The sequence below is a fragment of the Chiloscyllium plagiosum genome, chromosome 3 (assembly GCF_004010195.1).
Source record: "Chiloscyllium plagiosum isolate BGI_BamShark_2017 chromosome 3, ASM401019v2, whole genome shotgun sequence".
Taxonomy (NCBI): domain Eukaryota; kingdom Metazoa; phylum Chordata; class Chondrichthyes; order Orectolobiformes; family Hemiscylliidae; genus Chiloscyllium; species Chiloscyllium plagiosum.
This window is the reverse complement of record NC_057712.1, coordinates 54,455,406-54,472,191: the sequence shown is the minus strand read 5'-3', so window position 1 is coordinate 54,472,191 and position 16,786 is coordinate 54,455,406. Positions and strand designations below refer to the sequence as shown.

The 16,786-nt window shown below is 41.2% G+C and overlaps 1 protein-coding gene across 2 annotated transcripts in view; it reads right to left on the bottom strand.

The window, feature by feature from the left end:
- ift172 (intraflagellar transport 172) overlaps nucleotides 1-16,786 on the bottom strand; it is a 279,132-nt gene that overhangs the window by 121,268 nt on the left and 141,078 nt on the right. For both annotated transcript variants that reach the window (XM_043682226.1, XM_043682236.1), the window contains 5 exons: nucleotides 13,759-13,837; nucleotides 12,421-12,541; nucleotides 9,456-9,600; nucleotides 2,644-2,733; nucleotides 658-755 (listed from right to left, as the gene is read on the bottom strand). In XM_043682226.1, coding sequence (XP_043538161.1) covers nucleotides 658-755; nucleotides 2,644-2,733; nucleotides 9,456-9,600; nucleotides 12,421-12,541; nucleotides 13,759-13,837 — 533 coding nt within the window. The remainder of the gene's footprint in view (nucleotides 1-657; nucleotides 756-2,643; nucleotides 2,734-9,455; nucleotides 9,601-12,420; nucleotides 12,542-13,758; nucleotides 13,838-16,786) is intronic.

Below are 16,786 nucleotides of genomic sequence, written 5' to 3'. Positions count from 1 at the left end.
GAATCCAGAGATGCTTTGAGGATCCATTGAACAGTTTTTCCACCACCCAAGTTACTTTTTTATAAAGTGTTGCACAAGGAATTCCTGCAGTTATAACACATTATTTCAGCAAGCAAAAACTGCAAAGGAATGGGATTTCTGCCCTTTAGTTCTGTCTTCGAGAGCTGCTGGTCAATCTGACTGTATTGCACCTCTAGCAGATCCAGGAGCAACAGAATTCAGTATGTCACAGTTAGAGCTTGGAATTTAAGAAGGCCCGCACAACTTATATCCTAAAGCAGATAAATCCCATGCTTTAAGGGTGGGGAGGGATCAGGCAGCTTCAAAAGGGCAGGCTGACTGGATTATGAAGACCAGATGAGGAGAATTAAAGCGGGGAGGATCCCCCAACATGCACAGGACACCCCTCATACGACATTCCTCTTCCCTCCCCTTTTCTTTTTACAAACTGTGTTTAAAAATTATCAGCTCACTCCTACCTGCCAGCTCTTGCCAATTGTATTATGGGGTGGGGTGGAATGTGTTCTGAGGTATATAGAATTGCGCTTACACTTGTTTGGAAGAAAAGCATTAATATAGACCATTTTTGCCAAAAAACTTGAAACTAATTACCATTTCTATGTAATGTTGAATATTATATTGTTAATAATATGTCACCTTTCAGCATCTTTGTATTTTCCTTTCTTTTCTAGTTCTTGTGCTTGATTAATATACAGAACAGCCACATCTTCATGTTTCATACACCTTACAGCCAACTACAACAATTCCAAAAGAAAGATTTTGCTTTAGAATTATGAACATGTCTTTATGAATTAAAAATTAGCATGGCATTGAGTGCTGCTCTACACAGTATACTGCTATTTAACGGACTTCCTCCAATTGGTGAGTTCTTTAAAAACACTAAAATAGTACCTGCTAATAATAATATTTAGATGCAGAGATCCATTTAGTTCAGTATTTAAATATATATCCATGTTTATAATGGTGATGAAACTCACAAACTAAAAGTAAATACACCATTGAAAATGTGCTTGCTAAAACTGTACAGGACAGTGGCGAAATTTGCACCTGGAGTACTCTGTACAGTTTCTTTGCCTTGCTGAAGGAATTTGAAGGAGCACTGAAAGAAGTTCACTCAGCTGATTCTTGGAATGAAAGGGCTGTCTTTTGAGGAAAGATTAAACAAGTTATATGCATTGGAGTTTTGATGAATGAGAGGTGACCTTATTGAAACACATAGGTTTTTGAGGGCCAGCCAGCGTGTTTTCTCTTGGAACAGTATCTACAACTAGGGACCGCAGTTTAAAAATAAGAAATCTTCATTTCAGATAAAGTTCTTGGAGGATTTTCTTTTCTTGGGAAGTTGTAAAGCTCTAGAATTCTCTTCAACAGAAAGCAATGAAGATTCAGTCACTGAACATATACAAGGCTGAGTTGGACAGCTATCTCATTGACAAATGTTGAAAAGTGTAGAGCTGGAAAAGCACAGAAGGTCAGGCAGCAACCAAGGAGCAGGAAAGTCGATGTTTCGGGCATAAGCCCCCAAAGGCTTATCGACTCTGATCTTCAGTATCTGCAGTCCTCACTTCCTCTTTATTTCATTGATAAGGCAGTCAAGAGTTATGGTATGCAAACAGGTAATGTAGAATTGCAAAAACAGCTCAATGGATTGAATGACTAACTCCTGCTCTTATTTTTCATGATCTTACTCAACAATAAGATGAAATTAAAAATGTGTTGCTGGAAAAGCGCAGCAGGTCAGGCAGCATCCAAGGAGCCGGAGAATCGACGTTTCGGGCATAAGCCCTTCTTCAGGAATGAAGAAGGGCTGAAGAAGGGCTTATGCCTGAAACGTCGATTCTCCTGCTCCTTGGATGCTGTCTGACCTGCTGCGCTTTTCCAGCAACACATTTTTAAGCTCTGATCTCCAGCATCTGCAGTCCTCACTTTCTCCCAATAAGATGAAATTTCCAAACATACCATCAGCCAGAAAGTTTTTGTTTCTAATTTTTACATTTCAATGTTGCTAGCTTAGCACTGAAGTCAGATATTGTAGGAGTTGGGGAATGCAGGACTCAACATTATATGTCAATGTAACAACCAGGACAGAGAGTAAGCTATTTTAAAACAAGATTTTGGAGATAGGGATATAGGCGAATGACAGTGACACATCCCAGGACAAATTGATGGAATATGTTCCTTCAAACCTCTGAATCCATCAAATGTTGCAGATATTTTCTCAGCAACTTGTTGATACACACCCTGGAGCAGGTGGGGCTTGAACCCAGGCCTCTTGGCCCAGAGGTAGGGATACTACCACCATGTCATAAGAACACTCATCAAATGCTTCATTAATTAGCATTTCAATGACAGGTATACGTGTTACATTAGATACATTTAGGAAGTCAATCTTGACACATTTACTGTGCTACATGCTGCCGCACAGTTTGTCAGTTCGAGGAAATAAAGGGTGCAGACAGCCACATGTTTTCCCTTACACCCCACGAATGAAACAATAACTTTCTCCCAGGTCAGGTGAGACTTCAATTGTCAATCAAATTCAATAGATTTGTGCATTGTGTACTAACTGTGCAAAAATACTTCACAAAAATTTACATCCTTAATCAGAATTCAACACTCAACCTTGTGGGCTTGCTCCCAATATCCCACTTGCTTGTACATATCAATGGCATCCTTGATTCGATCAGCTTTGATGTACATCCTTTCGGCAGTCTGAAGATGGAAAGAAGATAAGTTACTCAACCATATAAAATATAAAACTCTTCAATAATTAAGTCTAAAGTACAGAAGAACCTAAACTATCCGAAGGACAGGGGCAGGGAGCATTTCATCTGGTTAACCGAAATCCAGAAACCAAATGCCAGATTACATAGCTTAGCCAAACATCGGGACCTTGCGATCTTGCTGGATAATCCGATATTCGGATAATCAAATGCCGGATAATCAAGGTTTCTCTGTATACCAGAATATACTTACAAATAAAATAAACATTAATCATATTTACTTGACTTTAATGTGATATGTTGTCATTGTGTTCGGAGAAAAGTTTTACATGCATCCATTCGATACCCTTCCAAATTGTAAAACGTCACTGTGTTTAAGTTTGATGTATTTATAGGTAGGTACACAGCATATACTGTGTCAAGAAAAATGTATAAATATTCAATTCTTTGGTTTAATTAATGAAACATAGTCACAAAATTTTCCAACTTTCTATTAGCAGGTCTCAAGGGATATTGCTAACTGTGAGCTAGAGGTTATGCAATTTTATAACAGGAATGATGTTCTTAACACACAATGTGGCAGACATTATTTAAACAGTAGCTGATAAGCATTCTGTCTCCAAACTATTACTGTCACTTACTGTTACTTTACTGCATTGCTAAGTAGATAAATAACCAAATGACTAAAAATAGTTGCATAAATTTTGTAGAATAGGTGTAGTGTCCTGTAACAACGATATAGCTGAGATTGTGGACCATACTACAAATGTGACTGTCTAGGACTTGAGTGCGTGGCTATACTTGACCAGTTTTGAATGAGAGTTGGAGAGCTTGAATCTAAGCTGAAGACATTGCAGGTATCAGGGAAGAGGAGCAATACTTAAACACTTTGTCTTTGGAAACAGTAGGTAGTTCCCTGCAGTTGTATTGAACGTCAGAATTGGTCAATGGTCAGGGATGGCAGGGTTTATCTTTGAGTCAGATAGGCATGGAGATCCAATATGTAGCATTGGAGGAGCCTGAGCCCCGATGTTTGACCAACAATTCCAAGGCAGATGTATGGATGAAAAGGAGGACTATCAGGCAGATGAGCAAACGGATCATGGCACCATGATACAGGATGCTTTTTATCTGGGAGGAATAAAAAGGAATGTGTGAAGGATTGTGTAGCCAGGTTGCAAAGATAGGTGTGGTACATGTCCAGGACTGATATCTAGTGATTTATCATGCCACAATGTCCAGTTTCATTAGACAGAAAAGCCATGACTAACAGAATTATGACAGGGATCGTGCTGCTGTCATGAAATGGGAAAATATATAAAATATTTTGTCAATCATTTTACCATATGTGCCAGGGCAATCCAGACAAATATGCTAATAAAGGAGAGTTGATGCATACTAAGCCAGTAGCCGGGCCATAGATTGACCATCAAGTAGACTATGTTAGTCTGCTACCATCCTCTAAGGTGGAAATATGTGCATCCTGGTCTTCAATGACATTTTTAGCAAATGGTTAGAGATGTTTCACATTACAATGAACACTGCTAAAGTTGCAGCAGACATTTTAATTAAACACGTTTTCACTAGAAGGAGTTTTTCCAAGTTTTGGACCAGGGAACCCATTTCACTCCCAGGTAATGCAGGCCATGATGAATGTATTTGGTATCAGCCAAGGTTTTCACATTTCCTACCATCCTCAACCCAGCAGGATTATGGAGAAAATGAATCATATCCTCAAACAGATGTTGCAAAGGGTTGTCCAGCAAAATAACTAGACATTTATTCTCATGCTCAAAAGGAACTCACCCACCAATTAATCTGGTGAAGTCGATTTCATTCATTTCCTAATCTCCCCTCCCCATCTTATCACAGATCCAATCTCCCCCTGACTTCGCATTGCACTCTTGAATTGTCCTACTAGTCCATCTTCCTTCCCACCTATCTGCTCCACCCTTCCCTTCGACCCATCACTGTCAGCTCCTATCTACATCTACCTATCACCTTCCAAGCCACCTTCCCCAACTTCCATCCTCCTGTTTATCTCTCAGTCCCCTTTCCCCGACTCTCCACTTTCCTGATGAAGGGCTTATACCCAAAACATTGACTCTCCTTCTGCTTTTCTAGGTCGACAATTTTTGACTGATCTCCAACATCTGCAATTCTCACTTTCTCCTACCAAGTTCAATAGCCATCTCCAAACTCCAACTGAAAGCAAAACTAAAACGCTGGATCTGTGTGAGCCTGACTCCAACCACTCATTCTTTTCTCATCTAATTTAAAAAACACAGGGAACGCAAAACTGTTTAGTCACTGTTTCTGAAGCAGACTTTCCAACATCCTAACATTGATAGTCACAGGTAACTAGAGGTTGACCACAAGTCCATGCGAAGAGGTTGGCTAACGTGGTGCCACTGTTTAAGAAAGGTGGTAAGGACAAGCCAGGGAATTATAGACCAGTGATCCTGACATCGGTGGTGGGCAAGTTGTTGGAGGGAATCCTGAGGGACAGGACGTACATGTATTTGGAAAGGCAAGGACTGATTAGGGATTGTCAACATGGCTTTGTGCGTGGGAAATCACAAACTTGATTGAGTTTTTTGAAGGAGTAACAAAGAGGATTGATGAGGGCAGAGCGGTAGATGTGATCTACATGGACTTCAGTAAGGCATTCAACAAGGTTCCCCATGGGAGACTGGTTAGCAAGGTTAGATCTCATGGAATACAGGAAGAACTAGCCATTTGGATAAAGAACTGGCTCAAAGGTAGAAGACAGAGGGTGGGGGGTGGAGGATTGTTTTTCAGACTGTTCTTTTTTTCAGAAGGTGGTAGATAGTTTCCAAATCAATGTGTTTGTTGATAGAGTTCCGTTTGGATTGCCATGTTTTTTAGGAATTCTCATGCCTGTCTCTATTTGGCTTGTCTTCGCATGGACTTGTGGTCCCAGTCAAAGTGGTGTCCTTCCTCATCTGTGCGTAAGAGTACTCACAATAGTGAGTCATGTCTTTTTGTGGCTAGTTGATGTTCATGTACACTAGTGGCTAGTTTTCTGCCTGTTTGTCCAAAGTAGACAATATAAATAGAAAGCAGGAATTTTCAGCATTGCTTTGCCTGAGACCCACTGAAGATGTTACCTAGTAGGATATCGAAACATGTGGAAATGAACCTTCCAGCATAGCGAGCAAACCTACATCCAAACTTCAACCTGAGCTACAAATCTTCTCAAAACTCGATAACAGCAGCACTTCACCAGGTGACATCACCTTCTATGGTGACGAAATGTCTGAAAACGAACCTTCCAGCTCAGCAAGCAAACTTACATCCAGATAATATTCAGAATTAAAATATTGATTTGTTTTCTCATTGATATACACATATTCAATTTCCTTATTTTCAATAAAATTAGAGTTTTCTTTGCCTCTGAAGTATCTGCCTCTTGTGTTTTCCACCACACCACATTCCACTACATAAGCCCAGTGTTAGGAGCTGGGGACTGGTGAGCAATAAACCAGGCAGCACTTCTTACAAGGTTACACCACTTTTCACACTCATTTTACAGTTTATAGGGCAAGGAGCTAGTCTTTGGACATTTCAGTTTTAATTCTCAGACAGGAGTCAACTTCCGCTTTATAACAATACTATTCTCATCAGCCATGACCAAATGTTCTAAAAGTTGTGTTGCCTAAGGGTTAATGATATCTCCTTGCAGCTGTATATTAATTTGGATTTGGGGGAGAAAGTTTCCACTTCTCATGGTACACGCAAGAACCAATTCCAAAACTCAAACTAGGAATGGTGCTCCACTGAGGGTTTGTGCTGTTGGAATTAATATTAGAATGCAGAACCTTAAATGCAATGGTCTCTTGATGGCTCAAGATCAAACTAATTGAATCAACTTCCATCACATTTCCAGGCAGTGCACCCTAACTTTGTGAACAAGGTTTTCTCACATCGCCCTTGCTTTGTTTGCACACCACTTTAAATCTTTGCTCTCATGTTCTTTTGTCTTTTACTAGCTTACTCCCTATCTACTATGTTCAGTCAGCACATGATTTTGGAACCCTCTGTCAAAACTACTCTCAGCCTTTGTTTTTTTTCCCAACTTTGTCAATCAATCATCATAAGTTTCTCATTCTTAGAACCCTTACTGTAAATTGCTCTGCATTCTTTCCGTAAATACTCAGCCTTGGTCAGAAACTGGTTCTGGTAAGAAACACTCTGGAAAAACCTTGAAAGAAGCCCATTTATCAAGCTGGTTCAACATTTATAAAAAAGAAGTGGTGATCCCACAATAATCAAGACTTTTCAAATAAACCCATATGTGTATGCTGAAATCATAAATGCAGCCAACAAACTAACATCAGGGATTTATCAGAATTCCTTTGGATAGATAGCAGGGAGAAACCCCCTTTTGATTACAAAGAGAATTGAATAATGTTGGTAGTAAGATGCACTGTGAAAGCTCAAGGATAGGTAATAAGAATGTTTGGTAAACATCATGAGATCATGGAAAGACCTCTGGTTGTCCATGGAGTTGTTCGTCATTGATCATGCATTCACAGGATTGGATGTGTAAGTTAGACTGGATGTGATTAATACTGGTCAAGATTGGAGTGGTGCTGGTCAGGCAGCATCCAAGGAGCAGGAAAATAGATGTTTCGGGCAAAAGCCCTTCATCAGGAATGAGATTGGGAGCCTCAACTGGGGTAAGGTGAGGGGAGGGGAAATGAAGAAACTGGCAAAGTCTATATTGATGCCATGGGGGTTGAAAAATCCTGAGGTGGAAGATGAGGCACTCTTCCTCCAGGTATCAGATGGTAAGGGAGTGGTGACAGAGGAGGCCGAGGACCTGCATGCCCTCAGCAAAGTGTGAGGGGGAGTTGAAATGTTCAGCCACTGAGCGGTGGGGTTAATTGGTGTGGGTGTCCCAGAGATGTTCTCTGAAGCGCTCTGCAAGGAGGCATCCAGACTCCCCAATGTAGAGGAGACCACATCGGGAGCAACTGATACAATAAATGATGTGTGGAAGTGCAGGTGAAACTGATGCATGTGGAAGGCTCCTTTTGGGGCTTTGGATGGAGGTGAGGGGGGAGGTGTGGGCGCAGGCTTTGCAGTTCCTGTGGTGGCAGGGGAAGGTGCCAGGAGGGGAGGGTGGGTTGTTAGGAAATGTGGACCTGATCAGGTAGTCCCGAAGGGAATGGTCTTTACAGAAAGCGGATAGGGGTGGGGTGGGAAATATATCTTACCACCAGAGATATATTTACACCCCCACCAGCTCTAGCCATCAGAGTTCAATTCCAGTCGGGGGGAGGGTTTGCATGGATTTCTGCCAGGTGCTCCACAATTTCCTACCACAATCCAAACATGTACAGGTTAGGTGGATTGGCAATGCTAGATAATGCTAGATTTCCCTGTCCAGGGATGTGCATGTTGGGTGTCTTAGCCATGCGTAAATATGGGGATAGAGTTCGGGGGGGCTGGGACTGAGTCGGTTGCTCTTCAGAAGGTTGGTACAGACTCTTTCCACACCGCATGGGATTCTGTGAATTCTATGATAAGAAGGCCTGTGAGTGAATCATAATTCAATGAAACTGAGAGCGAGAATGAAGGAAGCTCACAAGCTTGGTGCTGTAGAGAAACAGTGGAACTCTGAGAAACCTCGGGCAGTATCAACTTAGCTGACTAGCTGTCAGCAAAAGGACTGGAATTATAAGTGAGTGCTGGAATGCAGCCTGAAGAATCCAGGGAAGCACAATTCTGCCTCAGGCGACTGACTGTGTGGAGTTTGCACGTTCTCCCCGTGTCTGCGTGGGTTTCCTCCGGGTGCTCCGGTTTCCTCCCACAATCCAAAAAATGTGCAGGTTAGGCAAATTGGCCATGCTAAATTGCCCGTAGTGTTAGATGAAGGGGTAAATATAGGGGAATGGGTCTGGGTGGGTTACGCTTCGGTGGGTCGGTGTGGACTTGTTGGGCCGAAGGGCCTGTTTCCACACTGTAAGTAATCTAATCTAATCTAATTCTAGTAAAGGAGATTGACCTACCAAGCTGTGAATAATCATAGAGGTAGTCTGTGAAATAATAGCTTTTAAGGAAGTTCTGAAGTTAGATCTTTTAAATAACAGAATTCCCTTGTAAAGGAGACTGTTTTGATTTGGTGACCTGGAGGATTATCTGGAGGATTACTGAGAAATCTGCCATATTTTACATAGAAATCTTACATATTTCTGCAAATGCAACATGTTCTATGGATGTTTGACCACAACTTGTCTGTTAACCCATAGTTACGTCATATTAGTTCTGAATATTATAGTGTAAATGTTACACATATTGTAGATTATTTTACTTTTCTACCTTTGTGTATTCAAGTTTAGTTCATTTGTTCCAAACCATGAAATCTTCCAGCATTTTTCTCTTAGCTAAGTACCTGAAATTTCAAACATTGTCTATTTTGTCTAAAACAAATTTACTGGACCCTAACCAGATTGCCAAACATTTGATGGTCTCATCAGGGATCAAAGCGTCGTTCATAATGTACAGGTCAATAACCCTGAATGACAGCAGCTTGCATCTACGAGATACCCACTAATCCTTGGTTAAAATTAAACTGTGGATCAAATTTTAGAAACACAAACAGAAATGTTATGGAAACTCAGCATCTGTAGAGAGACAGGGAGACAGAGAGAGAAGCAGATGTTTCAAAGTTAACTTTCTAACCTCATATTCTTGAACTGAGGCATAGTGCTGAGCTATTTTGTGATAGTATTTGTAAGATGTTGTGTCATCTTGAAGTTCAAGAATATGAACTGCTTTTTTCCACTGCCGAGCTCCAACACTTGCTTCAATCGCCTTCATAGAGCAGCTGAAAGCCAAATTTAAAAGTTTGCTTAAATATAACTTATATGTTAAGTTAGCATGGAATTTAAGAATTGTTAAAAGTTATTTAACAGCTATCACAAACAACAACTTCCACCCTTTCAAATATATAGACAATTAAGTCAATATATAGACAAATATATAGACAATATAGACAAATAGGAAGGACGTGGAGGCACTGGAACGGGTGCAGAGGAGGTTTACCAGGATGTTGCCTGGTATGGAAGGAAGATCGTATGAGGAAAGACTGAGACACTTGGGGCTGTTTTCATTAGAGAAAAGAAGGTTTAGGGGTGACTTGATAGAGGTGTACAAGATGATTAGGGGGTGAGATAGGGTTGACAGTGTGAACCTTGTCCCGGGTATGGAGTCGGGTATTACAAGAGGGCATAGCTTTAAATTAAGGGGGGGTAGATATAGGACTGAAGTTAGGGGTAGGTTCCTCACTCAGCGAGTCGTAAGTTCATGGAATGCCCTGCCAGCAGCAGTGGTGGACTCTCCCTCTTTATGGGCATTTAAGCGGGCATTGGATAGGTATATGGAGGATAGTGGGTTAGTATAGGTTAGGTGGGCTTGGATCGGCGCAACATCGAGGGCCAAAAGGCCTGTACTGCGCTGTATTCTTCTAAGATTCCCAAATAGCCAGCGGACACTAGAGGAGCAGATGTGTAGAGAGATTGCAGGTACCTAATGAAATAATAATGTAGTATTGGTTGGAGATTTTAACTTCCCCTGGACGGACTGGGCCACCCCACAGACTAAAAGGCCCGTAAGGAGTGCAATTTGTCAAATGTATCCAAGAAACTTTCTAAAATCAAGATGTAACTCGAACAAGGCCTAACCCTACTCAGGCGGGTGCAACACTGGACGCCCCCTCAGAGAATGTGGGCAGGCAAGTGACTGAATAGTCTGTCAGAGAGCACTTTGGGTCCAGTGACCACAACTGTCCTGGTTTTAACATAGTTATGGAAAAAAATGAAACAGGTCCACAGATTAAGGTGTGAAACTGGAGCAGGGCCAATTTTGGGGCTATTTGGCAGAATCGAGCAGAGGTTGATTGGGTGAATTAAAAATCGCACAACAGCAGGTTTAAATCCAACAGGTTTATTTCGAAGCACCAGCTTTCGAAGCTCAGGTGATCATCCTAAAAGGTGAAAGGCTGAAACTAAATGTGTTTGGTATTACATTCAATGGCACTGCTATCCTGTTGCTATAAGTTCTGTGCCTTATGATTGTCCTCCACAAACACCTGATGAACACATAGCGCTCTGAAACCTCGTGCCTCCGAATAAACCTGCTGGACTGGAACCTGGTGTTGTGTGATTTTAAACATTGTCCACCCCAGTCCAACAACGTCTCCTCCACATCATGATTACAATCGATTGGGTGAGTCTGTTTGAAGGAAAAGGAATGACTGACAAATGGGAGGCTTTTAAAAGTGTGATCTCAGGAATCCAAGGCCAGTGTGTTTGAGTGAAGGGAAAATCTGGCAGTTTCAGAGATCCCTGGCTGATGAGAGATCTTGAGACTCTGTTCAGGAAAAAGAAAACAGCGTACATTGACTTTAAGCTATTTGTATCTTTTTCCAGTCCGAAAGATACAATCAATCTGTGGAGGCCGTACAATCCTCTCAGGTCTGTGCAGCACTCCTAATCTGTAGAACTCACTCCAATGCCTGTGACTATCTGATCCAAGAAAAGATTTACAAGGATGTTGCCAGGGTTGGAGGATCTGAGCTACAGGGAGAGGCTGAACAGGCTGGGGCTGTTTTCCCTGGAGCGTCGGAGGCAGAGGGGTGACCTTACAGATGGAGCTTGGAGCGATATGGGCCAGGTGCTGGCAGGTGGGACTAGATTGGGTTGAGATATCTAGTCGGCATGGATGAGTTGGACCGAAGGGTCTGTTTCCATGCTGTACATCTCTATGACTCTATGCCAGCAAGGTGGCGTGGAACTCATTTTTACAGCTTAATGAAAGCTTGGGAAACCTGAAAGTTAAAATAAGGGCAATTGCATTGTAAAGACGGTTGTTTTTCCAGAATTAACCAAGGATCAGGACGAGCATATCCCCCACATTCCAAGTGAAATAGTTTCCATCCCTTCAGAGCTGCCCAGCTTCACTGATTCCACCCTTCTACAAATAGACCACTGCCTGTTATCACAAACCACTACCACCTCCCCAATCCCTATCATTTCGTTTTGACACCCCACTCCTTTCCTACCCCCAGTCCCCTCCAAAACCATGCTCTCATGATTGTTATTTCAAGATGTAGAGGTGCCGGTGTTGGACTGGGGTAGACAAAGTCAGAAGTCACATGACACCAGGTTTTAGTCCAACAGGTTCATTTGAAATCACAAGCTTTCACAAATTCATAAAATCACAAGTTATTTCACCTGACGAAGGAACAGCGCTCCAAAGCTTGCGATTTCAAATAAACTTGCTAGGCTATAACCTGGTGTCATGTGATTTCTGACTTTGGCGATTCCAAGAAGCAGAAAATCTATCTAACCCAACCCTGTTCCTGGGTTATGGCCTCTTCTGAAGTATTTCCTGAAGCCAACACAAAAGCAGGCCTCGCAATCAGAACTGGTGACTATGTGGGGAGCCTGTCAAAGGCAGAACATGCACGCTGTGGAGTTAAAATCTTCCAGCGCTCAGAAAATCTTGGACTTCTGGATTTCCTGATAGGACTTCTGGATTTCCTGATAAGAATTCCACATTGCACTTGTGAATCCCATCTCAGGAAATATTAAGTGCTGTTTGCCTAGTAGCAAAATATTATTTTAATTTATGCAAATTAACATACCCGGCCTCAATGTAATGATTAATTGCAGCATCCAACTGTTTTTGTTGTACCAGATAGTCTCCCCAGGCTTCCTCCAATTTCACAACCTCGGATGGAGAAACAGTTCTAGACAACTCCACCGCTGAAATCAGATAAATAAAGTTTGATAAAGCCTTCAGGCAAAGAAACAGCACAAATGGATCATTTCACCAAAATGAATCATAGAACATAGAATATAGAACAATACAGCGCAGAACAGGCCCTTCGGCCCTCAATGGTGCTCTGACCTGTGAACTATTCTCAGCTCGTCCCCCTACACTATCCCATCATCATCCATGTGCTTATCCAATGATTGTTTAAATCTCCGCAAAGTGGCTGAGTTAACTACATTGGCAGGCAGGGCATTCCACGCCCTTACCACTCTGAGTAAACAACCTGCCTCTGACATCTGTCTTAAATCTATCACCCCTCAATTTGTAGTTATGCCCCCTCGTACAAGCTGACGTCATCATCCTCGGAAAAAGACTTCCACTGTCTACCTTATCTAATCCTCTGATCATCTTGTATGTCTCTATCAAATCCATCCTCTGATCATCTTGTATGTCTCTATCAAATCCCCTCTTCACCTTTTTCTTTCCAATGAGAACAGACCCAAGTCTCTCAGCCTTTCCTCATAAGACCTTCCCTCCAGACCAGGCACTTTTTCCAATGCTTCCACATCCTTCCCATTACAAATGAAATCTAACACACAGTATGCTTTCTTCACAGCACTATCAACCTGGGTGGCAACTTTCAGGGATCTATGTACATGGACTCCAAGATCCTTCTACACATCCACACTATCAAGAATCTTTCCATTGACCCGGTACTCTGCCTTCCTGTTATTCTTCTCAAAGTGAATCACCTCACAATTAGCTGCATTGAACTCCATTTGCCATCTCTCAGCCCAATTCTGCAGCTTATTGAAGTCCCCCTGCAACTTGTAACATTCTTCCAAACTGTCCACTACTCCACCAACCATCAAGCTTTCAGTGAAAGATAATTCCTACTGTAACAATTAGCAAATATTTAGAATAAAATAAAAACACAAATATGTTGACATGATGATTGAGAAAATAGATGGATGTGAGACAGGCTGGGCTGAGAAGTGGTCATCAGAGGGGCAGGAAGGTATATAACAAACGCCTGGAAAGATCAGTTGGGCTGAATATTATTGTCTGTAAATTCTGTGCAATTTTATACAGAATATAATCAGATCTTTTTTTTCTGTTGATATCATCGCCATCTAATTTGTCTATCTAGGTTAGAATACCAATTATAACGTAAAACAATAATCCAAATATTGAGAATGCTATATACCTTTCCTAAAGGCATTGCCCTTACGGTAGCAATCCAGTGCTCTTTGGTAATTCCCAATTTTTTCATAAAGGTCTCCAGCCTAGAGAAAAAAAAAATCACTGATTCTCTATTGTGCAACTGACAATGTAAAATTTTTACATTGAATTTAGTTACTAGTCGCATAATAAACACAAGTGAACATCATGATTAGATGTGGTTCATTAATGTAATACTCATCATAATACAAGCTTAGATAGAACTAGCTGCTTTCATGTTAATTCTATATTTTCACCCTGTATTCTCCACTTAATTTTCTTCTGGTAATAATTTGATCCTTCTTTACTTTAAGATTCATTACTCCTGCATTTGTGATTTTCCGTACAACTCAAATGGTTACAAGCCTCCCAGAGTGGCCTTCCCAGGTGTGATACTAAGTCAGTCCCTTTCCTAATTTATTACACAATAAAGATGGTAAGAAACCCAATGAGAATCATTCAAATACCTTGGTGCTAGTAAAAGTGCCCTATTAAAATAGGCCATAATCTGTATAATAAGTTTCTCTGTTCCTGTGAAAAAGCTTCTGGCCTCCACTAGACAACTTGATAATATTGTAAACCATGAAAGAAAGGCCTGGTTCATGATTATTTTAATTCAAAGAAGAAGGAAGGAAAGGATGTTTTTAGCATCCAAAGAACACATTGTGAATAAATATTCAGCCAATCTGTCAATTTAATACTCATCCTGAATTGCACAAACAACATTTATTGGTAGGTACCAGATAAGTAAATATCACTGCATGGCCGAAAAAGAACAGCAGCATTGGATTATCTGTCTTCCTTGTCAAATTTCCAAAACTGTCAGACTGCACACCCAATACCCTGTGTAGCAAAAGTTCATCAGTTCATAACCCTTTTCTCAGACCAATTCTCAACTATCAAAGATCCTGAGATTCAATATATAACTCTGCATCTTCTGGATAACTCCTTTCTTCTCTCAGTTTGAGATCTCCTTCTCAATTCTCCTAATACCAAGATCCTACTTCTAGTGATCACATATCCACAAGCTGTCTAGATGTTCTCAGAATATTCCTCTCCACTCTTTCCAGAAAACAAATACACTTTTTTACTCAAAAAAACCTCCATGTCCCCAAGGCTGACAAACTTTCCCAATATTTCTGGACTACCTTTCCAATGGTCCCACATCCCAAGCTACCATAATAAGTCAGTGCTCCTGCTTATAGCATCTGATCTTTTTAACTAAGTCTAAAAATTAACATCAGCAAAACTATATTGATAAAATATCCAACAATAAACCACAAACGAAAATTTCATTTTCCAGCCTGAAATTTCATCAATTATATAACTACGGTCACAAAGACAGTCATTTTCATTTATTAATTCATTACAGATGGAGGCTTCACCCTTTAAGCCAAAATTAATTGCCATCAAGAAGGTGGTGGCGATCTGCGTTCTTGAACTGCTGTGGCCTATTTGGTGTAGACAGATGAGCAACACTGTTGGGGAGGGAATTCCATGATTTTGATCCTGCAACATTAAAGTAGCAACAATATATTCCAAAATCAGGGCAGTGTGCAGCTTTCAGGTGGTGGTGTTCCCACACATCTGCTCCCCTTGTCCTTCAAAATGGAAGTGGCTGTAGATTTGGAAGGTCCTGTCTATGGAACTTTGGTGAATTCTGCAGTGCACCTTTCTGTACACCATTGCTACTACACATTAATGATGGAGGGAATTAATGTGTCCAGATGTAGTGACAATCAAGTGGGCTACTTTGGCCTGGATGGTGTCAGGTTTCCAGAGTATTGTTGAAGTTGCATTCATCCAGGCAAGAGGGAAATATTAACATCTGTTCTGCCTTGTTGTTGATGGACATGTATTGAGAATGTCAGGAGGTGAGTTATTTATTGCAGGAGTCCTAGTTTCTGACCTGTTCTTGTAGCCACAGCATTTATACGGCTAGGTCAGTTCAGTTTCTGATCAATGGTAAAGAATCTAGATTGTGATGAGGCCAGTAGACGAATAGCTCTGGTGGAATGCAAGTGAGCATCAATAAGCAAGTTATTGCTAAGCAAATGTTACTTAATAGCAATGTCCACTACACAATACGTCACTTAATGCATAACCAATAGTATGGTAACTGGACGAATTGGACTTGTCTTGCTTTTTCACAGAGTACAGTTGGAGCTTAATAGATGAACCAATGGGCCAAGGAGTGGCAGATGGAGTTTAATTTAGATAAATGTGAGGTGTTGAATTTTGGTCATGCAAATTAGGGCAGGACAAATTACAGCCAATGGTGGAACCCTCGGGTGTGTTGCTGAACAAAGAAACCTAGGGGTGCAGGTGCACAGTTCCTTGAAAGTTGAATCATGGGTAGACAGGATGGAGAAGAAGGTGTTTGGCAGGCTTGCCTTTATTGGTCGTAACATTAAGTGTAGGAGTTGTCATGTCATGTTGTGGCTGTACAGGACATTGGGGAGACCACTTTTAGAATACTGCGTACAATTCTGGTCACCCTTCTATAGGAGAGATGTGTTTAAACTTGAGAGGGTGCAGTAAAGAATTTCAAGGATGTTGCCACGACTGGAGGGTTTGAGTTCTGGTGAGAGGCTGAATACACTGGGACTTTTCTCCCAGGAGTTCAGAGACTGAGTGGTGACCTCATAAAGGTTTATAAAATAATGAAGGGAATGGATAAGGTGAATAGTCAAGGCCTTAAAAATGACAAAAATGGGGAGTCCAAAACAAGAGGGTAGATGTTTAAGGTGAGAGACATTTTGTCACCATAATAGGTAACATCATCAGTGAGCCTTCAGCAAAGCACTGGTGTTATGGCCCACTTTTTATTTATTTGTTTAGGTTTCCTTGGGTCAGTGATGCCATTTCCTGTTTTGATGTTGTTTCCTGTTCTTTTCCTCAGGGGGTAGTAAATGGGATCCAAGTCAATGTGTTTGTTTATTGTTGATGTGTTGACTTGGATCCCATTTACCACCCCTGGGAAAAGAACAGGAAATGATATCACCACAGGAAAT